This window comes from Lactuca serriola, chromosome 5 (genome assembly GCF_051521515.1).
Source record: "Lactuca serriola cultivar US96UC23 chromosome 5, Lser_US96UC23_V15, whole genome shotgun sequence".
Taxonomy (NCBI): domain Eukaryota; kingdom Viridiplantae; phylum Streptophyta; class Magnoliopsida; order Asterales; family Asteraceae; genus Lactuca; species Lactuca serriola.
In genome coordinates, this window is record NC_136412.1 from 357,020,812 (window position 1) to 357,046,085 (window position 25,274).

The following is a 25,274-nucleotide window of genomic DNA, read 5'->3' on the forward strand; positions in this document are numbered from 1 at the left end:
CCAAGCTTTTCCCTCGAAATCAATGTGTCGCCGATTATCTGAAGAGTGTGCAGGTGACCGCCGAAGATTACTTTGAGGCACTTCTTTCCGGTGTGGGGATGAGTCCTTCGTGGCGGCGACGTGGCAAGATGGCGGTGTTCTTCTCCGTCGTTGATGGTTAGTGTAGTATCTTCCCCCCTTTTCCCTCTTTTTTTGTGTTTTCTTCGTTGCTTCTTGTTTTTGATATCCCTACTTTGTTTCCCCTTAGGCACCGAGTCTTCTTTGTCTATGGATGAGGTACTGCGCAAACGCTATCGGGGTGAACTGGAGTTTTGTGAGGTAGACCTGGTCGATAGTCGTCCCCTTCCTCGCCGGGCGGACCGTCTTGCACTGACCGTTATGCCTCCTGTTCCTCCAGTAAGCTCGTCGGTGATCAAGGAAGATCTGTCGCATGTTCGCCCTATTTCCTTTGTTATTCCCTTGGGTGGCGCTCCCTCTTCCTCCGTAGAGGATAGTGAGGATAGCAAAGAGGGCATCATTGGTGACGTCCGACGGATGCAGGCGAAGCGAAAAGCTATGCAGGCCATGGGTGGGCCGGTTACCGGCACCCCCTACTGCTAAGAGGGTTCATACTAGGCGCAACTTTTCCCGCCTGTTGTGTTCGATGAGTTCCGCACCCGTGAGTTACACCTCCACCGGTGTGGTTGTGATTCCCGATGATGACGTGCAACAGTCTGAGGGAATCGATAGGGCGACTGAACAACCCGTTATTCCAGATTTCTCTTCCATTCCTTCTCCAACTATCTTGTTTGCTCCCTCCAAGCTCTCCCCGACGAAAGAATTCGGCCCTCCTGGGCCGGTTACGGCTTCCAATGACAGTGGACCTGGTGGCGATGCCTCTGAGCCTACAGTCTTTGTGCCATCTTGGAATCTTCATGAAGATTCTTGTTTGTTTGTTTGTGCCAATGCTCTGGAATTCTCACGCCATGCCTTCCCCCCAGATGGTGTTGAGGATATGGAAGCGATGGGTAATCCTGCCCTTGCTTCCAATATGGTTTATGCTGCTGCATAGGCGATGTTTTACCTTGTTGCAGGTTCTCGGCGTATCCACACCCTGGTTGAGGTGGAGGCTACACATGCCACTTGTAGATCGCGTGTGGCAAGCTTGGAACGCCGTCTGAATGAGCTTGGGGATGATCTTCGCTCTTCTGAGAAGAGATGTGAATTGCTGGCCTCCAAGAAGAACATTCTTGACGAGGCTAGGTCTGTGTTGGAAATCAAAGTTGATTCTCTCACACAAGCGAATGAAGGTTTAATGATCCAGGTTGAAAGTCTTGAGCGTGATGCCGTAGATCGCGACAAACTTGTGTCGTCACTGCAGTCAGATGTGGATGTTGCTTGGCGAGATTTGGACTGGTTGTTGAATGTTGGTGTTGTCCGTATTCTTGATAAGCTTATAGAGCATCCTGATTTTACCAATGCCATTAGCCTTATCCGACATGCTGCATTCATGGCTGGAGTCGAATCTGTTCAGAAGGCTTCTGGTGGCGGTAGTGGTGGGGCGGCCGTGGTGAGTATAAATGATGCTCTTTTGTCCTTTGCTAGTATGGACCATGCAAGTATGCTAGGTTTGGGGGAGGTGGGTATTGAAGACCTACGAGAATTATGCTCCTTTGGTGGTTCGGAAGGTACTCCTGAGAGTATTGTGGGTGATGGTAAGGATTGCGGGTCTGGTGATGGTACCATTAGCGAAACTGTTGTGGGTGTGGATAGCGATGGAAAAAATGTTGGAGTGGTGGCTGTGGCGGGCGGCAATGCTGGAGAAGGTGTTGAAGTGGAGGCTGTGGCGGGTGGGAATGCTGGAAAAAGTGTTGAAGCGAAGGTTGTGGCGGGTGAAAATCATGTTTGTGAGGATGATCTGGAGCGTGAGTTTTCCTTTTTCTTGTTGGTTTATCATTTGGTGTTTTGTTGTAATGTTGGGATCTCTGAAACAATATTTTCCTTCTTCGAACGTATGCTTGGCCTGTTCTAGGCATTATCAACTTCTCTGCTTGCTTTGCTTTACTCTTTTTTTTTCTTTTTTTTTTGTGTGTGTGCCGTTTCTCTTGCTCGCTTTTTTGCGCCTTGTTCAGGACATACAACGCTTTGATGCACCAGGTGCTTTGTTTTGTCCTTGTTATCGTTGACGCCCCCAGTGCCTATATTGGACGCACTAACGTCCCTGATTGAGTTTCATATGTGATCACTCATACACTAAGTATGTAAAGACCTTGTAATTATCATTTTTAGCCGCGTGTATTCTGAATACACTAAGCGTTTAACTCATGACGCTCAACATGGCACTTTTTTTTAAATACATTAAGCACCGGGCTCATGTCACTTAGCATGGAATTGTATATATATATATATATATATATATATATATATATATATATATATACACACACACACACTAAGTATTTAGCTCATGTCTCTTAGCATGGAATTTTGAATACATTAAGCATTGAACTCATGTCTCTCAGCATGGAGTTTTAAATACATTAAATACTAAACTCATGTCTCTTAGCATGAACAAATATGCTCTAAGCATTTTGGTGTACAATAGGCTTAACGGGACGCCCACTAGTTAGGCTATCTCCTTTTCTTCTTCCCCTGTCTTAGAAGAAATATTTCTTTAAGTTTCTGGCATTCCACATTCTTGGAATGGGCCTTCCTTCCATCGTCTCTAGCGTATATGCACCGTTCCTACTTGCCTCTATGACTCTGTATGGGCCTTCCCATGTTGGGCCCAACTTTCCTTGAGGTTGGGCTCGACTTGCTTCGTTCTTCCTCAAAACATATTCGCCAACTTTGAAAGCCTTCTCCTTCACCCTTTTGTTGTAATATCTTTCTGCTACTTGCTTGTACGCGGCTTGGCGTACGCTTGATTCTTCGCGTTTTTCCTCTAGTACATCTAGGTTTATCCTTAGGTCTTTCATATTGCTTTCCTCATCCTTGTTGGCTACCCTCAATGTGTTTACTGCTATTTCCATGGGAAGCATGGCTTCGGTCCCATATGTCAAACTGAAGGGGGTTTCTTTTGTGCTCTTCCGCGGCGTAGTTCTGTATGATCACAGCACCATTGGTATCTCTTCTGCCCAATTCCCTTTTGCTTTGCCCAACCTCTTCTTAAACCCATTGACAATGGTTCGGTTGGATACCTCTGTTTGGCCGTTCGCTTGAGGATGTGCCACCGATGTGAAGCGTTGGCTTATCCCTTTGGCAGTGCACCAATCTCTGAACGGGTTCTCAGCAAATTGCAAGCCATTGTCGCTGATGAGGATCTTAGGTGTTCCGAATCTTGTTATGATGTTTTTCCATACGAATTTTATCATGTGCCTCCCGGATATGCACGCCGGAGGTTCAGCTTCAATCCACTTTGTGAAGTAATCCACAGCGACTACGATGTACTTTAATTTTCCCAGCGCTTCTGGGAACAGGCCCACTATGTCTATGCCCCACTGGTAGAAAGGCCATGGGCTAGATATGTTGCTTAATGGGGCCGAGGGGTTAACCTGGACTGGGGCATAAGACTGGAACTCCCCACATTTCTTGGTTATTTCTATTGTGTCCCGCTGTATCGTCGGCCAGTATATCCCCATTCGTAACACTTTGCCCGTCAAGGCTCTCGCCCCTTCATGCGCGCCCACTTGTCCCGAGTGTGCCTCCTGCAGTGTCTCTATCCCCTTGGCTTGATCCACACATTTTAACCATGGAGACGTGAACCCTTTCTTGTATAGTTCTCCATTTACTAACGTGTATGAGGGCACCTTTATACGTATTTTCCTTGCTTCATCATGACCATCTGGCAACACTCCTCTTTGGAGATACTCTTGGTACGGTGTCATCCACGAAGGTCCAGCGGGGGTTAAGATACTCACTTGCTGCTCATCAATACTCCTTTCTCTGAGTACTTCTACTAAAACTTTCTTTGATAGATGGTCAAAGCATGTGGACGCCAGCTTACTCAAAGCGTCCGCCCTATTGTTTTCGCTTCTAGGTATCTGCTTGATCGCAAAACGGGCGAACGACCCCACTAGCTATTTCACCATCTTTACATATTTCCCCATCCTTGGGTCTCTTACCTCGAAACTACCGTTGACTTGATTTGCTAATAACCTTGAGTCAGTTAAGGTTGTTACAGCTTTCACACCCATTTGTTTAGCTAACCGTAATCCTGAAAGAAGCGCCTCGTACTCCGCTTTGTTGTTCGATGTGTGGAAGTCGAAACAGAGGGCATAGGTTACTTCCTCTCCTTCTGGGGTTATTAAAATCAGTCCCGCCCCGAGCCTTCCCTGCTGGATGCTCCATCCGTATACAGAGTCCATGAACCCTGCTCCGTTGGGGCCTCTTCAACTACCCACACCTTCTCCTTTGTCGGGCTCCCTCTGTCTGGGATTTCCAGTAAGAAATCAGCTAGCGCATACCCCTTGCTACTCGTTCTCGAGCGGTACTTTATGTCGTGTTCTCCCAACTCAATTTCCCATTTGGCCAGTAGCCCTGACGTCTCTGGCTTGAGCAAAATCTGTTTAATGGGGTAGCTCGTGAGTACCTCGATTTGGTGCGCCTGGAAGTATCGCCTGAGTCGTCTCGCGGCATAGATGAGTGCTAATACCAACTTCTCCAGCGTGAGGTAATTGATTTCCGCTCCTTTCAGAGCTCAACTAACAAAGTACACCGGCCTTTGTTCCCCTTCCCTTTCCACAGCCAATACCGAGGATATTGCTTCACTTGACGTTGAAAGATACATTTTTAACGTTTCTCCAGGGATATGGGTGGCCAACGTCGGCAATTCGTGTAGCGCTTCCTTGATTTTCTGGAGCGCCCTTTCTGCCTCGTTTTTCCACTAGAAGTTGCTTTTCTCCATGCACCCCATTAAGGTGTAGAATAATGACATGGCCTTGTCAGCAGATTTCGAAATGAACCTGCTTAGTGCTGTAAGCTTCCTGATAGCTTCATTTTATTTACTTCTTTTTATAGTTTATTTTAGTACATTTCATTCGCATTTTAGTTAACTTCCATGCATATTTTCCCTTTTGTTATTTTTATGACCATTTCGGGGTACTTTCTAGTTTCTTGAGCATTATTGCAGATTTTCTTGGAAACTAGCGGGGCGGCACTCTTGGGAGGCGATTGGGCTTGAAGGGAATTGGGGATTTCGTGCTTGATGGCTATGAAGGTGACTCATGGGGTGGACTTGTCAATTGCTTGAAGTCTTGGAAGAATTGAGCTTTAAATTTGAAAGACGCTGGATAATTCTTGAGTGTGCAAGATCAATATTTGGGAGTTTGCGGAAGTTTAGAGTGATGTGGATAGACAAATTGGGCTTTAATTGAAGAAATATTGAAGAAAAATGGGCTAGGAGTTGATTGGATTCGAACTGGGCCAATGGATTAGCTGTGGGGGCCCAAAACTTGAAGAAGCTCAAAAATGCCCGTCAGAGCCCGCGGCCCGCGTAAGATTCTCTGCGGCCCGCGTGGATTCCTGACAAGGGCAATTTCGGGATTTTGCTAAGAGCTCTATAGTGGGAAGGTTGGTGTGCCTCTTTAGCCTAATCTTGAAGGTCCGAGTTTGACTTGTTCTCTCTGGAGTTTGGAGTGCTTTTGAAGGCCAAGAACGCCTCAAGAACATCTTGATTTCACCTCTTGATTATTGTAAAATGTTTGGTACAATTTCCTCTAACTTTGTTTCTTTGAGTTTAGCCATGCTTGGCTAAACTAATCTTGGTTGACTTTTTGTTGAATCCTTTGAACTTTTGTTGAATGTTGAAGAATCCATGAACTTATTCTTAAATCTTTATGAAAATGTTTTGTGTTTTATCATTTTATCACTACTAGTATGTTTTTATTCATGAGTTTAAATGTGTTTGTGGTGATTAGTTGGCTAATTTCTTGATTAAGTAAATGATCCTCAAATTAGCAAGCAACAAATGATTTTTGTGTTGTTTGCTTCACACAATCATAAAAACATTTTCTCCAACATGGTAGTGAAAGCAATTGACTCCTCTTGGATTTGGTGACTTTTTGGTTCTTAATGCTAGTTGACTTTCACTAATTACATGCTATTTGAAATTAGTGACTTTGACCAAGGAAATTGTTATGAGCTTCTCTAGCCATTTCAACAATTAAGAAAAGTCTAGGTAATCTCAAGCTTCTTGGATTACCATAGCCAAATTAAGGATTTAAATCAAAGTATTGCACCATTGGATTCTAATGATATGTTCATCAAAAGTCAAAGTGAGGAAACTTTAAGTCAACCATCTCTCCCTTATTGATTTTACATCAAACTCTTATTTTTGTTGCATTTGTCTATTTAAATCATAGTTAATTCTAGTTTGTTTCAAGTATTTCAAAACACCAAAACCCCCCATTTTATTTTTATCGTCATTTTACAAGTATTTTTACAAAGAGATTTTTCATAGAGTTATAAATTGAACCAATCTCCGTGGATTTGATCCCTTTACCACTATACACTATTTTAGTGTGTAATATTTAGGGTTATTATTTGTGTTGGCCTCGACAACCACCACTTCCCGTTCAGACCTTGTGCGTTGCGAAGAGAGTTTGGGCTTGGCGTCTCGATGAACTCGTCGACCTTGATCGGGCTAGGTTGGACGCCTTGTCTGGTGACACAGTATCCTATGAATTGCCCCTCTTCCACTCCAAACGTGCATTTAGTTGGGTTTAGCTTCATCTTTACCGCTTCTAGCGTCTGGAATGTTTCCTCGATGTCTTGCAACATCCTCTCCTCATCCGGGCTTTTAATTACCATATCGTCCACGTACACCTTAATGTTCCTTCCAATCTGCTTGGCGAATATCGAATCAACCAGACGTTGATATGTTGCCCCCACGTTCTTTAATCCGAAAGGCATCTTGGTGTAGCAAAAAGTGCCATGATCCGTATAGAAGGCAGTCTTCTCTTTGTCTTCCTTGCTCATTAAAATCTGGTGGTATCCCTTATACGCGTCCATAAAGCATTTCAGTTTAAATCCCTGTAGCGACTCTACCTTCTGATCGATCTCCGGGAGGGGATAACAGTCCTTAGGGCACGCCTTTTTGTTTAGATCAGAGAAATCTATGCACATACGCCACGATCGATCTTGCTTGCGGACCATAACTGGGTTCGCGATCCATGTTGGGAATATTGCCTCCCTTAATATCCCAACCTCCGTTAGCTTGGTCACTTCTGCATTGTTCGCCCTATTACGGTCTCCCCCCTGGACCCTCTTCTTCTGCTTAACTTCTTTTGCTCCTGGTCTGATCATCAATTTGTGTTCCACGACCCTCCTTTCTACTCCCACCATGTCTGTAGGAGTCCATGCGAACACATGTTTGTAGCGCTTGAGCAAGTCGATCAGTACTCTTCTCGTGTGATCTGGGAGGTCGCATCCAACACTGATCGGCTGATCAGGGTGGTTTTCGTTGATTATCTCCTTCCCATTTATGGGATTGCCCCTGGGTCTTTTGCACCCTTTGGTTATTTCTGTTGGTTTCATGACTGTATAGCACTGCAACTCTTAGGGCGGAGTGGCTAGTATCATGGCTTCGCCTTTCGGTGTGTCAAACTTCATGATTCCATGCATGGTTGATGGTACTGCTCCTAGCTTCAAGAGGGCTGTTCTTCCTAGGATGATGTTGTGCTATGCTGCGTGTCGAATGACCACAAAATCTATCAGGGCAGTATTTTTTCGCTGTTTGTCGTGGCTGGTGATTGTCAGGGGAAGGTGGATTGTGCCCAGCGGCCACACGCTATGGCCGATGAATCCCACCAGTCTACCAGTCGTAGGTTGCAAGTTATCTTTCCAGCGATCAGGGGGGGAGTCGGAAACAATGCTCATAGATGATGTCTGCTGAACTTTCGTTGTCGATATAGACCCGGTGGATAGTCACGTCTCTGATAGGTGCTTGTATTATCAACGGGTTGTCGCCTCTCCAACCAGCCAGCCTGGGATCCTGAATGGAGAACGTGAGTGGCGTGCTGAAGGTTAAACGATCGTCTGTTCTCCCCGTTGTTCTTCCCTACTTCTCTTGCTGCGTATCATGAATATCTCCCTGGGCTGACCCCCCTCACGGGGTGGGCCCTTGGTATTCTCGGCGTCAAACTTGGCGCGTAGACTCCGTGCCACCTCCACCAGATCTCCTTTGAGTTGTTTCTCCTCCATCTCCTTTTTTAGCACCGAACAGTTAACCGTATCACGCGTCTTACTTTTGTGGTATTCACGGTACTGGCTCTTGGGTGGCTAGGCCGGTTGCTATTTCCCAGATAATGTGTACACTTCCGGGCGGCGGCCCCGTTTGTCGTCTCTAGCAAATGGTTGAAAACGCGCTGGCGATCTTCTTGCTTGACTATGATGTCTTCCACCTCCTCAGAAGTCCGTATGACTCGGCTGGTGATGCTTGGTGGTCGCCATGGCATTCAAGTAAGCTTGCTTAGCCGCTTCGCCGTCCTCCTGTCGTAGATATCGTTATACTCTTTCCTTCAACTCGGCTTGTGTTAGGGGCTTCTTTCCCATGAGTTTTTGCGACAAAGGTCTTGGTAGGAGTCCGCACGTGAAGGCTCCGGCTATAAGACCTTCATCATGCCCTGGTACATCTAGCGTGGCGTTTGTGAATCTTGTAAAGTATTCTCGTACAGATTCCCCCTCTCCTTGTTTACAGCCAATAATGGAGTGAGAGTCGCCCTTGTATTTGTGTAGTTGCATGAAGTTGGTGAGGAAAAGGTACTTGAGCTGAGCAAAGTTTGAAATGCTGCCTGGCTGTAGTGTCTTGAACCACGTGCTGGCGTTGCCCTCGAGTGTTGTTGGGAAGTACGTGCACCAAAACTTCTCGTTGAGTTTTAGCGACGTCATCGTCCATTCGTATGTGTCGATGTGACGGTCCGGGTCGGTTGTTCCATTGTACGTTTTGAGTGTTGGGAGTTTTGCGGTATTTGGTATCTCGTAATCCAACAACTCTTTGACGAACGGAGACGTTACGCTTCGGTAAAAACCATCTTGGCCCGGGATGGTCGACATCCCCTGCTGGTACTGGGAGTTCGTACCGTGCGGTGGCGGTGTAAAATAGCCCGGACTTGGTCCATAAAAGGGGTATGGTTGGAATGGAAACTGAAAAGGATAACTAGTGGAGAAAGTGGGTACGGACGTAGCGGGGTTGATTATTACCGGTTGTTGCAGGTTGTTGTTGGTGGATATAGTGGGTCCTGACCACGTACAGGTCGCCGGGTAGATGGGTGGTGGGTTGTTCATCATGGTTTGCGCCAGTGGCGACAATGGGGTTGTGGAGCTCTGACCACTCGTCGCCTGAAGTGGTGAAGGTGTTGCGAATGGCAGCGGGAAACTGGAAATGTAACCCGACGGGGGTGTTGTCGAGTAGATTGCCCGTGTCTGTTGCAACGACGGTGCGAAGAACGGCGGTATCTGAAGCTGTGTAGACGGGAGTAACTCCACCGGAGTTGCTTCTCGCTGAGGAAACGGCAATTGTGAAGCATCTCCGACGATTGTTGTAGAACTTCCTTCAGCTAAAACGACCCTGTTGGCCGGTGCAGGTGGTGGCGTTTCGTCCAGCGTCGTCATGGGACGTATGGAACTAGTTGCCTGTCCATCGTTACCGCTGGACACTATTAATGCTCGCTTTCGTGCTTTTCGCTTGTGTTCTTCATCTCACAAATGGATGGCGCCAAATGATGGAACATCGTTCCCCGTTGGACCTCGCTGGTTCTTCGGTTAGGTTCTTCCTGATTGCCTGAGTGCCACTGCAAGATCACAAAGAACAAAGGTCGTCAGCCGCTCTCCGGGAGGAGTTCCCGGAAGAACGCTCCGACGGTCAAGTTAGAGGATGGTTTAAGGTTTGTGTATGTATTCTCTAGAATGGCCAGAGAACTTACCTTGCTAGCCTGAGGATGCATCCTTTTATACCTAGTGCCCTTGTCTGGTCCGTACCAGACATGATCGCTTTTCTGGGGAGACAGGATCAGAGGCGCTGATTGGAGGGTCATGCGCCTTCAACTGCTAGAGAGCCCTCATTGGCTCTGACGGTAATGCTCTGATCCCATTGTTTGTCTCCTGACCGTATCTTTTGTCTTGGAGCACGGAGTGTCACTTTGGCGGGCGTGAGCCTTCTGCCCGGGCGTTCTGCTCCCGGGGGTGCCAGCGGGCGCTGAGCTTGGCTAGTGTGCCCGACTTTAGGGCTTGGATGCGACTCTGTTGTGCTTCCCTAGGCACACCATTAGCCGACATCTATATCAGTGAAATAGTGGCGCGGCACGGGGTGCCAGTGTCAGTGATTTCAGACAGTGATGTGCGTTTTACTTCCAGGATTTGGAAGAAGTTTCATGACGAGTTGGGTACTCGTCTGCATTTCAACACCACTTTTCACCCGCAGACGGATGGTAAGAGTGAGCGGACCATCCAAACGTTAAAGGATATGTTGCGGGCATGTGTTATGGATTCCGGAGGTAGTTGGGATACCTACCTTCCGTTGGCGGAGTTCTCGTATAATAATAGTTATCATGCGAGTATCGACCGTCCCCCCTTTGAGATGTTGTATTGGAGGAAGTGCAGGACCCCGATATGTTGGGGAGAGGGCCAGAGGGTCACGAGGAGCACCGAAGTGGTGCTTAAGACGACCGAGATGATTCAGCAGGTCTGTAGCGGGCTTCAAACTGCTTAGAGTCGGCAGAAAAGTTATGCCGACAAGCGCCGATCAGACTTAGAGTTTCAGGTTGGAGACATGGTTCTCCTTAAGGTGTCGCCTTGGAAAGGTGTCATCCGATTAAGGAAGCGGGGAAAGTTATGCCCCAGGTACATTGGACCGTTTCGGGTATTAGCCTGGGTGGGAAAAGTGGCGTATAGGTTGGATCTGCCAGCCAAACTTAGCCAGATCCACATCACTTTCCACGTCTCTCAGTTGCGGAAGTGTCTGGTGGACGACTCGGCAGCGGTGCCTTTGGAGGATATTCAGGTCGACGACAACTTGAATTACATCGAGCGGCCTGTGGCTATCCTCGACAGGAAGTCGAAGGATCTGAGGAACAAGAGAGTGGAGCTGGTGAAGGTGCAATGGCAGCGCCGGAAAGGCTCGGAATGGACTTGGGAGCCGGTGGATGAAATGATGGAGCGTTACCCGGAATAGTTCCGGGAACGGGAAGCAGACTTCGAGGACGAAGTCTAAGATAAGTGGGGGAGATTTGTAACACCGGATTCCTGGTACGATTTCTATTTATGTATTTTTCTCATTTTTCCTTGGACTCGGCGAGTTGGAGGCCGACTCGCCGAGTAGGAGCAATTTTGGCACGGGATTTAAGTGAAGGACTCGACGAGTCAGGTCCCAGACTCGATGAGTCCGTGCTGGACGAGTAAAACCCTAACCCGAGTGTTTGCACCCTATTTAAACACTCTAACTCGGCCTCCCTTGTCCCTAACACTTCCAGAGAGATGTAGAGCGAAAACCTATCCCCCATATTGTTCTTGTGAGTGATTTTTGGCTTTGTGAAGGAAGTTTGGAGCTTAGAAGAAGAAGGAGGAGGTTGAGGAGTGCAAGGAGGGGAAGTAGATCTGAAATCTACACTGTGAGAAGCTTCCATTCAGGTAGAAAAGTTCCTACCTTGATCACTAGTTCATTAGATCCCATTTTTGTCCCTAATTGGTGGTTTTCAAGACCTAAAACCTCAAACTCCATGTGTTTATGCTCTATGTTCTGAAAGGACTTCAGATTTGGACCTTATGGACATCTTAGAAGTGTAAAGTCTCCGTGGTTGAGGTCCCTATTGAGTGTATGACCTCAAAAGAGCTTGGAATTGCCTTTTGGAGCTAACAGGGCCATGCATGCACACAAAGTTTGCAACTTTACGTGATAAGCTTGCCCTAGGAGCTTAGATATATGGTTTGGAACCGTTGCATGTCTCAGATTTGGTCTATATGGGAGGAAGGTTGATGGGACTCGGCGAGTTCCGAAGTGGACTCAGCGAGTTCTATGAAGATGGTCTTAGACTCGACGAGTTGGATGAACAACTCGGCGAGTCCTATGAAGATTGCTTGGAACTTGACGAGTTGTTCTTCAAACTCGGCGAGTCATATGAACTGTTACTGAGTTAAGAAGGGTTTAAGTGTAGAATGTCCAACCCTTCGTAGCTGCACGCGAAAATAACAATTTAACGTGTAGCAATAGTCCCAGAAACTCAAATCCTCAAAATGGATGCTCTGGTGAGGATTTGGAAGCAAGTAGGAGATCTGCTCGTGGGACCCGACGAGTTGTTCTCGGACTCGGCGAGTCGGTCTAATCGCCCCAAGTAGTGAGTTAAGGGTGACTCAGTGAGTGGGAAGAGGGACTTGATGAGTTAGTACTGGGATAGTAGGAGAGGGACTCGGCGAGTCTGTGCCATGACTCGGCGAGTCCAGTCAACTGGAAGTTGACTTCGATCGAGGAGTTGACCTTGGACCGGGGGTAAGTCAGTCATTTGACCTAAGGGTATTTATGAGTGACTAATCTATGTTTATGGATTTATAGCCGGAGGATTACCGGTGCAGCAGTCAGACGTCTAGCAAGCAAACTTTCAGCAGCTACTTTTCGAGGCGAGTTACCTTCCAGTAGCGGTGGGTCTACGGCCACAATGCCGGCCCACCAGTAGGAGTTGTAAGTTAGATGATTGTCTTTGTGATATCATCTAGGTTTGCTACTACCTAATATGTTATATGTTGGCATGATATGTTATATGTGATAGTGGTAGAGTTCGGTTGTTAGGACCAAAGGGTAGGTCGGACACCCCCAGATAAGTCTGACAGTATGTGTTGTTATGTTTATATGTTGGCATGATGTGTATTATGTGATAGCGGTAGTAGGAGGGGAATAGTCCCCGAGAATCGGTTGTGAGGACCGATGGGTAGGTCAGCACCCCAGAATGGCTTGACATGGGTACGTCAGCACCCCATAATGGCTTGACATGGGTAGGTCAGCACCCCAGAATGGCTTGATAGGGGTAGGTCGGCACCCCAGAATGGCCGTACCGGGTAGGTCGGGCACCCCAAAATCGCCCGACAGTATGAATGCTATGTGAACGTATGGTATGTGGTACGTTGGGAGAACTCACTAAGCTTCGTGCTTACAGTTTACAGTTTTGGTTTCAAGTACCTCTTCAGCTAGGGGGAAGGAGCTGGCGCGGTAGTGACATATCACACATACACTCTTGTTTTTCCGCATTATGGATTTTCTGGGATGTACTCTGACATATTATTATGATGTGGCTGATTTTCAGACATGAAGCATTATTATGAAACTTTTATATCGAAGTTTTTATGAATTGACCTACTTAAAAATGAAATTTTTGGTCTGTGTTTTTGGGATGTTACAATTACTCTCGTTAAAATGTAATATATTTTTACTTACGGTTTTATAAAAAAACATCCATACATGCATTCATAAAAAAACATACGGATATAAAGATCATAAGTAATAATATATTACTTTTAACAGGGGTAATCTAAACAAAAGTTGTAGTAGACTAAACTACGAACATATGAATATAAAAATCGTTAAAATCCGAGATCGTATGAAAAAGTTATGACGTTCAAAACACATGACCTAAGGAGCCAAGTAGTCGAGATCGCGATGAACATAAACATAAAAAGCCCCAAACACCTCATTAATGATTGTCTCACGTAAAATGTCGTGAGAAAAAACCTAAATAAATCATTTATAAGTACTGAATGAGTGCAAAAACAAAAATGATTTATTTTGCAAAAAAAAAAAAGATATTAATGACTAAATGTGTATAAACATAGTAAGGACTAAATGCATACAAAGTGAGAAATATATTATCCTATTAAGTCATTTTTACTGGCTAACCTGTAATAACCGGTCATAAGGACTGAATGTGTACAGTTTAACAAGTTGAAGGAAAAATATGAACGAAAAAACTCAATGACCGAATATATACAAATAAAAAAATATAAAAGTATTGTTATCCCAAATTGAAATAACTAAGATGTTCTTTAAGTCTAAACGAGACATGCCGAATTATATGTATATTGAATTTGAAAATACCAAAAGAACAAAATAAATACTAATAACTTTAAGTTTGAATAAATAACAAGAAAAATACCAAAAGAACAAAATAAATACTAATAACTTTAAGTTTGAATAAATAACAAGTTTATTTAAACCAAATAAATGAACTTGTTTTAGATGCTTCTAAAACCAATAACGAAACCAGACACAATTGGTTCTCGTTTAGTTTAAATCGGTTTTATCCTACCCTTAAAAAAAATTAGTAGAAAAATCCGGGCTTCGCTCCGGGCCATTTTTGTGTTTTTTATGAAAAAATATTAAAGTTTTGACTGTAAGGTTAGAAAGTGTCAAAATGGCTAAATAATTAAAAGGGTTGAAATTATCAAGTTTTAAAAAACGGACCAAAGTTGTCAATTTCTTAATGTGTTGTGGCCAAACTTTGAATATTAAAAGGTTATTAAAAAATATAAAAATTTTGATTAGAAACGAAACCGGACACAATCGGTTCTCGTTTAGTTTAAATCGGTTTTATCCTACCCCTAAAAAGAAAATTAGTAGATAATGAAATGTAGACTGTAGGGGACTGTTTGTACGTTTTATGAAAGTTAAAGGGGGTCTAAAGTCAATTTACTTTCAAATTCATCACCTATTCCCGGCCCCTTTCTATAAATTTAAGCTAGACTCTTTGCCTTACTGGCCCATATGATCATCGTACAATTTTCACAGCCGAACGCCGGAGAAAAAGTTTGCGCGTCATTAATACGGAGGCGAATTTTTGTTATTGTAATAAAGGCAATGGGCGACGTCGCCCTAGATACATTGATGTCCGATTTCCTCCAAAAGTCCGGCGGCGTTGCCGTAATTGATGGAGGACTCGCGACGGAGCTTGAACGATATGGTGCCGACCTTAACGATCCACTCTGGAGCGCAAAGTGTCTCCTGACTTCTACTCATCTTATTCGTCAGGTATACAAACCTCACTCCTATTTTGTTGATGCTTGAATGGACACTTACATGAGTAAGCTCCATGAAATGAGTTTTTTCGCAGTTTCACAAGTATGTAGTCTCTGCTTTCTAGGTTTTTCGTTTATTTTAGAGATTGTTAAGAAAGGTGGATGAATAACGAAACAGCTCCTGAAGCGTTTTGGTAGTGACGCCGAACTCTTACATCCTAGGCACAAAATAGAACGTAATCGTACACTTAATAACTGAAACGAGTTAATAATCTCCTTTTCAGTACTATGTTATATAATGTAATGAAAAAAACGATTATACAAATGTTCACGAACTAATTTGGATGCGAATTACGATGAGCAGCTTCTGAAGAATCACAGTAATCTTAGTCGATAATTACAGTTTTGGAGTTAACTGACTTGGTTTTTGATTATTATTCATCTTCTTAGAGTAACCTATAGAGTAAGCACATTTATCAACCCTGGAGTAACCTTAGTCGTTCAACCAGAGAGGATTGTTTGCTAAAATCTCTTTCCTAGGCAATTAACTGACAGCATACTGAAATTTGAACATTTTGACTATAATTGTGTCCTTTCCACAGTGTACTCATCTGTTTGGAAGTTTAGGTACACCTTGATTATCTTGAAGCTGGTGCAGATATAATAATAACAGCATCTTATCAGGTATAACAAAGTGGTTGTTGTTTAGCATAGCATGCATATGAACATATATCTCTCCAGAGTCCAGTCCTTCTCTCAAGTCTCACCTTTCTTGAATTGGACATGGACAGGCAACAATTCAGGGGTTTGAGGCAAAAGGCTATTCTCCAGAAGATGGTGAATCGATGCTGAGAAAAAGTGTAGAAATTGCACATGAAGCAAGGGATATATACTATGAGAGATGCCTTGAATCTTCTAGTGATTGTGATGGTAGAATTCTCAAGCTTCGTCCTATCTTAGTGGCTGCATCTGTAGGGAGTTATGGGGCATATCTGGCTGATGGTTCTGAATACAGGTGATAAGTTTATTGTTATCACATATCAGTTGCATATTAGTTTTGCTTTTATTGTGTTTATGTTTAACAGTTGTATCTTTCTTCTCACAGTGGGGACTATGGTGATGCAATGGATTTGGAATTCTTGAAGGGTTTTCACCGGAGAAGAGTTCAGGTTTTAGCTGAATCTGGTGCTGATCTGATTGCATTTGAAGCTGTGCCAAATAAGCTCGAAGCACAGGTATATATATGGGGCACAACTTTTATCATTTCCACAGTTTATTTTTGGACAAATTGCTAGAAACAGCAACATACCTGGTTAATTTTGAAATAGAACAAACTCAAAACCAAAAAAATGTTTAGATTTATGGTAATAATTAAGTAGTATTGAACAGGCTTTTGCTGAGCTTCTAGAAGAAGGCATTATAAGTATTCCTGCATGGTTTGCCTTTAATTCCAAAGATGGTGTAAACGTGGTGAGTGGTGATTCCATGGCTGAATGTGCTGCAATAGCTGATTCCTGCAATAAAGTTGTTGCTGTTGGAATCAACTGCACCCCTCCTACATTTATCACTGCTCTAATTTCAACAATAAAAAAGGTATTCAAAACTCTTCTATTAGTATTAATTTGGTATGCTGATGATATGAGTATGAGTCAAGAAAGTCAAACTGTTTTGACTATGAGTTTATCACTTTTCTTTGATCAGGCAACAACGAAACCAATACTTATATATCCCAACAGCGGTGAAACTTATGATGCTCAACGAAAGCAGTGGGTGGTAACAACTACTTTATCTTTATTTATTTATTTATTTATTATTTTTTTACCTATTTGATTGACCAAATGGAATGGAATGATATTTATAGAAAAATGGAGTTCCAGATGAAGATTTTGTTTCATACGTGAACACATGGTGTGAGATGGGGGCATCACTGATTGGAGGTTGCTGCAGAACTACACCCGACACCATTAGAACCATTTATAGGGCTCTTCCCACCAGATCCGGATCGTCAAACTGAAATTTATATACATATGATTAATGATCAAAACCGCATATTAACGGGTTTCTTAGTCTTTCTTCTGTTTTATGAGTTTATAGAATGCACCAATTTTTCAATTACTATAACTTACATGTTATGTTTGAATGGATCAAGTAACTCTAAATTGATTTCTGTTGACAAGTTGATATGAAAACCCAAACTAAATCAAAATTAAATCCGAATAAATCAAATAACTATTCGGTTTATATTACTTTAACGTTAACAATTAACAAGATATAGTTGTCAAGTTTTAAACGCAAAAACTATTCGTTTTTTTAATAAATGTATTAAAGGGTAATGATTTTTATTTTGGTCGTGTCTTACCATGTAAGTAACAAAACCATTTTAATATACTAACAAATGATTAAAGATATGTGATATATCATATATGCGATGAGGGAAATAGTAATTTTGACTTTTTTTATGGTATGTTAGGTAATTGGGCCATGTTTAGATTCCAGATAAGGTAAGTTAGGCCATCATACCATGTTTAGATTCCAGATAAAGTGCAATATGCACAAATGATATTGAAAATTATTTGAAAATATGACATACCTGGAGAAATGTTATGAAGATAAGAAGTTGCATACAATCGAACAGTTTAAAGTTATCCTTCTTAATATGAGTATCCGTTGTATGATTAGTTATTTATAGATTGTAACAAACTAACAATAGACCTCAACAATAGACCTCAAGATTATTTATAGATTGTAACAAACTAACAATAGACCTGAAGAATGAAATTTTTTTTATTAGTGGATTTGTTTATAGCTAGGGTCATTTCAAGACAAATAGACATAATAATACGTTTTAACAAAATTAAGTAAAAAAAAGTAGTAAATGTTGCAAACTATATATATATATATATATATATATATATATATATATATATATATATATATATATATATATATATATATATATATATATATATATATATATATGATAAAACGTGATGGTTATAAACAATTCATTGAAAGTATAAGGTGGATTATGAATACGAGAGAAAAGATGGAGGGGTAATGTTATAAATTTGTTTTCTTTAAAGAGAGAGGAGCAAAGTATCTAGACTTTAACTCTTGGTCGTCAGTAACCATCATATTTAATTTAACCGTGACCGACAACGAGGGATATGTCCCTTTAATTTGTGCAACATCCAAAATTCGAAGATTTGAAGCTTTGCACAAACACCAAGCTTTGAAGTTCTTGTGTAACCTCAAAACTAACAATATATAAAAGTTTTCCTTCAATCACTTTTTTTTTTTTGGAACCAACAAATTTTATAAAAAAGAGAAAGGAAAAATAGCTCGACCTAGCAATCAACTAGGTAGGGAAGGAATATAGGACCAAACAATCATGAAACATCACCACGGTATACAGAGAATGATTTTCCTACTCCGGCTATAATATGATTGGATTAATACACCGATCTACTCAATTATACGCTTCTTTAATACTCGTTTGTTTGAACCAAGTGAACACCATTGACTTAACTATGTCCACAACCTTTGTTGGTGTAATCCAAGTTTGATTAAATGCTCTATCATTCCTTGCTTTTCATAAACTCCACATAGCAAATGCCCATCAAGACCTTTTTCTTTTTTGGGCAATTTTCCCGTGCCACCACAAACTCTCCAATCAATTATGGTATGTTTCTAAATGATATATTATCGCCCTTATCTAAGTTAGCTTTAGCTTTAACCGCTCTAAGGAATTAAGAATTATGGATTTTGGAATGACACAATACAACCAATTTGAGGTTTAAAATTAGTCTTTTTTTCTTTCTTAATAACCCACCAAGAATAATGTTTAACAAAATAGCCCTTACGACTCCAACACAAATTGGATGAACTCATTTATAACAAAAAAAAAATTCACTTTAAGTTTGAATCAACTACCCAAAGGCAAATTGGATGACTCATTTATAACAAATGTTTTTTTGGCTGGAGAAACTGTACATGTGATGCTTGAGATTAGATTGTCAAAACCTTAACAACACACATGCTGGTAAAACTATTTAAGTCTAATATAGGATTTTGAAATATTAGTTCAAAATGATAGTTCGTAAATATCATGCCAAAACCTTCAAAGTCAAATATATGTTACATGTGTAGTTATTGAAAAAGTTGTATGAAATATCAATGTCTAGAACACTATAAGTTTCATATTATCAAAAAACATACTTTTCGATATGATTTTTTTTAGTCTGAAACAAAGCATTCACATATAATGATCATTTTTATAAACATTCAAAATGTTGGTTATTTTCTTTATCCCATGTTAATGTGGACATTTTTATGAGTATTCTTCTTCTTATTTTTTTTGAGAAAACAACAAATTTAGCCAAATTCATTAATCATTCACAAAAGAATAATAAATAACCCCAATAATCATCGAAATCACAGATGAGCCATAATGAAATGTAGTTTTGTATGTCTACTTTAGATTTCTGTCATTTGTATAAAAAGTCAATTTGACCATTTTGCAAAGAACAAAATCGCAGTTGACATCTAACCAACTGTGGTTTATTATAATCCAATTGCAATTATTTATTTATTTATTTTTATTTTTAAAATATTTTAAATTGAAGTCTAACATTTTGACTACCATTTATAACACTACTAGAAGAAAAACTTTTTTTTTAATCAATCATTAGTAATAATTTACTCACTTGAAAGTGTGAAAATATTTTTTTTTTCAAGGTGTAAATATATTGGACTTATGGGTGGGCAGACCACTAAATCATAGTCCACATGACCAAATCGTAGGTAGCTTAACAAAATCGTATCCCATTAAGGTCTAACTTCGATTTCTATGGCATTGGAAATTTGGAATCATATACTTATTTTTTAGCTACCATTTGATAAATGGTTAAAAGTAGGGATGTGGAAAAAACCAAATAAACCGTCTGAACCGGATTAAAAATAGGTTAATCGGTTCGGGTTATTCAGGTTTTGAGTGGCTAACGGAAAGGTATAAACTTAATGGGTTTGATTATGGTTCAAGAATTTTCGTTTAAATCGATTAACCTAAATAGGATTTTAAAAAAAAAACCCTCAATATTCCATAGTTTGGGGTGGAGGGTACAAAAGGAGCAAGCAAGAAACGACACCAAATTTTCCCTCGACGTTGTCATCAATCGCACATCCGAGGCTTCGACTATCGGGTCCATGCCCGTCTATTGGATCCATTAACCCGATTGGATCAGGGTCACCAAATTGTGGATACCGACGTACCGTAGAGTAATCGTTTTTCTTCTTCTCACGGTTAAAGAAGAAAAAAAGGGGGGAGAAGTAGGTCATCTTCTTCGCCATTAGCATCCAATAACCACACTCGAACACCTTCAATCCAAATCCTAATCATCTTTCGTCGTTACCTCACTATTCGAATAGTCGATTGACTCTCAAGTTCTGATCTTGAGGTACGAAGAGATAAAAAATCGAAAGAAATTAGGGTTACCAAAGGGATCCAAGTTTTTTAGACTCGAAAGAAGCACGTTCATTTGGTAATTCAGTTATCCGTAACGCTTTCCATTAAATCATATTTTCTTTCATGTGAAATTGCTTAATTCATTCGTAATGTGATTCGAAATCTAATATAGTTACTGTATGTTGGGAATTAGGGTTTTAAATTACAAGGTTCTTATTTGTTGTTCTTTTTCTTTGGTTTAGAGTAAAAACTACGATATGGAAGAGTCGAAGCATAAATCTAGCAAGAAGGACGATTCTTTGAAGAAAGACGAAGATTTGAAGAGAGGGCATCGTGAGAAGGATAGGCGTAGAGAGAGGGAGAGAGACAGGGATAAAGAGAAAGAGAAAGAAAGGAGTGTTGATGAGAAGTACAAAGACAAAGAGAAGCATAAAGAGAGGCATAGAGATAGAGATAGAGATAGGGAGAAGGAGAAGGAGAAGGAGAAGGAGAAGGAAAGGAAAGAGAGGGAGAGAGAGAAGGAGCGTGAACGGGAACGAGCAAAAGAGAAAGAGAACAGAGAGAAAGAGAGAGAAAAAGAGAGGGTGAAAGAGAGAGAAAGGGAGAAAGAAAGAGAGAAGGAGAGAGAGAGGAGGGAGAGAAGAGAAAGGGAAGAAAGAGATAGGGAAAAGATGCGAGAGAAACGTAGAGAAGCTGAGAGGGATCACAATAATGGTGTTGGAAATGATGATGTGAGAGATCGAGATAGAAAGAGGAGGAGGAGAGATGATGATTACAAGGAGGAGAGAGAACGGAAGGTGTCTAGCAGACGAAGCAGGGAAGATAGTGTAGATAATAACAGCGTGGTGAAGAAGGCTGATGAAAACTCTTCAGATAAGAAAGAGATAAGGAGCCGTGAAGAAGATATGGAGGAAGAACAACGGAAATTAGATGATGAAATGGAGAAGAGAAGGAGGAGAGTTCAAGAATGGCAGGAAAAAAGAAGAAAAAAGGAGGAATCTGCTGGGGAGACTGATGAACTAAAATCAGGTAAGACATGGACTCTAGAAGGTGAGTCTGATGATGAAGAAGCTGCTGCCAATAATGAGAATGAAGAAGGTGACATGGATGTGGATGACAATGTGAAACAGAAAGGAGACATTGAAAATGGGAATGGAGATGTCACGGTTAACAGATCACCAGATACTGTGGCTCCTTTGCAGAATGGTGGTGATATGAAAGAAGAAGAAGAAGAGGAAATCGATCCTTTGGATGCTTTCATGAATTCCATGGTGATACCAGAAGTCAAGAAGCTGGAGGTTCCTGTTTCGGATGATCAAAAGAAAGATGGCAAGAAGATTCAGAACAATGGACAGCAACGAAAACGATCGATGGGGAGGATCATTCCTGGTGAAGATTCGGATACGGATTATCCTAATGTCGAAAATGAGGATGATGATCCTTTGGAAGATGAAGACGATGATGAGTTCATGAAAAGAGTAAAGAAGACAAAGGTTGAAAAGTTATCCCTTGTTGACCACTCAAAGATCGACTACATCCCATTCAGGAAAAACTTTTATATCGAAGTAAAGGAAATCCAAAAAATGTCTGTTGAAGAAGTTGCTGTTTACAGAAAACAACTTGAACTGAAAATACACGGAAAAGACGTACCAAAACCGATCAAAACCTGGCATCAAACCGGACTCACAACTAAAATCCTAGAAACAATCAGAAAGCTGAATTATGACAAACCAATGCCTATCCAAACACAAGCACTCCCAATTATAATGAGTGGTCGCGATTGTATAGGCGTCGCGAAAACCGGTTCAGGTAAAACCCTAGCTTTTGTTCTTCCAATGTTGAGACACATAAAAGACCAACCACCTCTCATGTCTGGAGACGGACCCATCGGACTCATAATGGCACCTACACGAGAACTCGTTCAACAAATCCACAGCGACATAAGAAAATTCACAAAAGTGATGGGACTCACCTGCGTGCCGGTCTACGGAGGTTCCGGTGTTGCCCAACAAATCAGCGAGCTGAAACGCGGAGCTGAAATCGTGGTCTGCACACCTGGCAGAATGATTGACATTTTATGTACAAGTGCTGGAAAGATAACAAATCTACGTAGGGTCACGTATTTAGTCATGGACGAAGCTGACCGTATGTTTGACATGGGTTTTGAACCTCAAATCACCCGGATCCTTCAAAACACCCGACCCGATCGCCAGACTGTACTTTTCTCTGCCACCTTCCCCCGCCAGGTGGAGGTTCTAGCAAGAAAAGTTTTAAACAAACCCGTTGAAATACAGGTAGGCGGGAGGTCAGTTGTGAACAAAGACATAAGTCAATTAGTTGAAGTAAGACCAGAGAACGAAAGGTTCCTTAGGTTATTAGAGCTACTCGGGGAATGGTATGAAAAAGGTAAGATTTTGATTTTTGTCCATTCACAGGAGAAATGCGACGCGTTGTTTCGTGATCTGTTGAAACACGGGTACCCGTGTTTATCGCTCCACGGGGCGAAAGATCAAACGGATCGAGAATCGACGATTTCTGATTTTAAAAGTAACGTTTGCAATCTGTTGATTGCGACTAGTATTGCTGCTAGAGGTTTGGATGTGAAGGAGCTTGAGCTTGTGATAAATTATGATGTGCCGAATCATTACGAAGACTACGTGCACCGTGTGGGCCGTACTGGGCGGGCCGGAAGGAAAGGGTGTGCGGTTACATTTTTATCGGGTGAAGACGAACGATACGCGCCGGATCTCGTAAAGGCTCTGGAACTTTCCAATCAGGTTGTTCCGGATGATTTGAAAGCTCTTGCAGATGCGTTTATGGCGAAGGTGAATCAAGGACTGGTTCAAGCTCATGGGACTGGTTATGGTGGAAGTGGGTTTAAGTTTAATGAGGAAGAGGATGAAGTGAGGAAGGCTGCGAAAAAAGCACAGGCGAAAGAGTATGGATTTGAAGAAGATAAGTCTGATTCGGAAGACGATGATGATGGTGTTAGGAAGGCGGGAGGGGATATTTCTCAACAGGCGGTTCTTGCTCAGGCGGCTGCACTTGCTGCCGCCAGTCAACAACCCCAGACAACCGGCGTTTCCCTGCCAGGTGTACTTGGTGTCGGTGTTGCAGGGGGTAATGATGGGGCGGCTAGGGCGGCGGCGTTGGCGGCTGCGATGAACTTGCAGCATAACCTGGCGAGGATTCAGGCGGACTCTTTGCCTGAGCATTATGAGGCTGAGTTGGAGATTAATGATTTCCCTCAGAACGCGAGGTGGAAGGTGACACATAAGGAGACTCTGGGCCCGATTTCTGAGTGGACTGGAGCTGCTATTACTACTAGGGGTCAATATGTTCAACCTGGTAGGATCCCGGGACCAGGGGAGAGAAAACTTTATCTGTTTATTGAGGGAGGTACTGAACAGTCTGTTAAAAGGGCAAAAGCGGAATTAAAACGAGTTCTGGAAGACATCACAACACAAGCATTATCTCTTCCAACTTCACAACCGGGGCGTTACTCTGTCGTATGACAAGTACCCAACACTTGTAAGGTAACTAGCCTCCTAATTCATTTTAATCTTTAACCTATATATATATTTAGATGTTGCCATATATATAGTATAGTTTTTGTTGAATCATGAATGTGGTATTGATTGTGACATGTATATTATGATATGATTTTTATATTTATTTGTTTTTTAATGCATTTTTGTAGCTACGGCTTGACGGAGGATCCAGCTTGCACATACATACATTACATATTTTGTCATGTGATGTGATGTGCAATTGGTTTTTAGTGCCTGCCAGGTGGCGATGACCAACCGAGTTTCTCTTTTTGTAATAAAATGTATGACTGAAGGCTTGAGTGTTGAGTTGAGTATGGTTTTCTGCAACTGATGTTTGTTCTGATATGGGCATTCATTTCTGATTGTAGGTTTGGTTGGGTGAAGGGGCCTTTGTTGCTTTGCTTCTTGAATCTTGACTGACAGTGTTGTGAAGTTAGCCTAGGGTTCCCCTTTTTAACCCAAACACCTTGATTGCATATGTGTTGAGTCACAAGGGAATTCTAGACATTTGATAGGAAACTATGTAGAGTCAGATATTACTTTTAAGTTATTACTTCATTAAATCTGACACTTGTAGCATTGCAGGTTATTATAGATTGTGGTCGTGGACTGGAGGATGAAGCTGGAGCTCTTTTATTCATTTGGGAGTACAATGCGTTTTTTAAAAGTTCTATTATGGTTCAGCTCCATTGGTTTGTTTTTTTATTTTGGTTCCTTATTAATATAGTAATATCTACTTTTTTGAGAATCAACTATTAACTGCTGTACTTATAGTTGATGATACTTTCTTTATAAAAAGAATCTGGAAAAGTTGGACAATGGCTCCATTGAGATCTGGAACTACAACAAGTATTTGATATAATAGATGGAGTTAACATGATATGCTTTGAGTCACAGCTAGATATGATAAATTATTAAATTATGTTTGCTGCTAGTATAAAAAATTGCATAATCCTGGGTACATGATTTCTCTTGCAGAAACATTTTTTTTAAAGCTAATGGCCAGTAGGAACTGCATCCAGGATTGTTTCATTATATTTATACAACAACTAATGCACCATTTGTTTCTTCTCTTGTATATCTATAACTATCTAGTTTAATTATCGGCCTCATAATCAATCAAGTTTTGTAGTTGGAATTTGGAAAGGACGACTTAATATGCAGGATTCCCATTTTTGGGCTTATGATTAATTAATCAATTAATATGCAAGGCATAGCGATATGGTTTTAGATGCCTTTATTAAGATTAGATGCTTTTATTCTTTATCCAATCCAATTGGGGTTGA

The 25,274-nt window shown here is 41.7% G+C and overlaps 2 protein-coding genes across 6 annotated transcripts; both read left to right on the plus strand.

The window, feature by feature from the left end:
* Window positions 1–14,726: 14,726 nt before the first annotated feature.
* Window positions 14,727–17,094, plus strand: LOC145055629 (homocysteine S-methyltransferase 2-like). Of its 3 annotated transcripts, none has more exons than XM_079003989.1 (7): window positions 14,727–14,986; window positions 15,601–15,657; window positions 15,765–15,988; window positions 16,079–16,208; window positions 16,363–16,566; window positions 16,675–16,746; window positions 16,835–17,094. In XM_079003989.1, exons 1-7 carry the CDS (start codon window positions 14,816–14,818, stop codon window positions 16,985–16,987), a joined length of 1,011 nt encoding a protein of 336 aa, XP_078860115.1. In that variant the 5' UTR covers window positions 14,727–14,815; the 3' UTR covers window positions 16,988–17,094. The 3 variants fall into 3 exon arrangements, with proteins under 3 accessions (XP_078860115.1, XP_078860116.1, XP_078860117.1); XM_079003990.1 differs by having other exon boundaries at window positions 16,675–16,743; XM_079003991.1 differs by having other exon boundaries at window positions 16,675–16,739.
* A 3,145-nt stretch (window positions 17,095–20,239) lies between these two features.
* LOC145055628 (DEAD-box ATP-dependent RNA helicase 45-like) lies at window positions 20,240–24,868 on the plus strand. 3 transcript variants are annotated; one of them, XR_013685254.1, is made up of 4 exons: window positions 20,241–20,513; window positions 20,680–23,973; window positions 24,138–24,269; window positions 24,357–24,868. XR_013685254.1 is itself a non-coding variant. In XM_079003988.1 (3 exons), the coding sequence occupies exon 2, from the start codon at window positions 20,695–20,697 to the stop codon at window positions 23,950–23,952; it is 3,258 nt and encodes a 1,085-aa protein (XP_078860114.1). In that variant the 5' UTR covers window positions 20,240–20,513; window positions 20,680–20,694; the 3' UTR covers window positions 23,953–23,973; window positions 24,357–24,868. The 3 variants fall into 3 exon arrangements, 2 of the variants coding, with proteins under 2 accessions (XP_078860114.1, XP_078860113.1); XM_079003988.1 differs by lacking the exon at window positions 24,138–24,269 and having other exon boundaries at window positions 20,240–20,513; XM_079003987.1 differs by lacking the exon at window positions 24,138–24,269 and having other exon boundaries at window positions 20,240–20,513; window positions 24,574–24,868.
* The last annotated feature ends 406 nt before the right edge of the window (window positions 24,869–25,274 follow it).

Bases quoted from the DNA above. Each gene is read 5' to 3' on its own strand.
- LOC145055629 (XM_079003989.1), top strand. From the start codon at position 14,816: ATGGGCGACGTCGCCCTAGATACATTGATGTCCGATTTCCTCCAAAAG. The intron at 15,989-16,078 runs GTGATAAGTTTA...TTCTTCTCACAG, and splicing joins GCTGATGGTTCTGAATACAG to TGGGGACTATGGTGATGCAA. The intron at 16,209-16,362 runs GTATATATATGG...AGTATTGAACAG, and splicing joins CAAATAAGCTCGAAGCACAG to GCTTTTGCTGAGCTTCTAGA.
- LOC145055628 (XM_079003988.1), top strand. From the start codon at position 20,695: ATGGAAGAGTCGAAGCATAAATCTAGCAAGAAGGACGATTCTTTGAAG.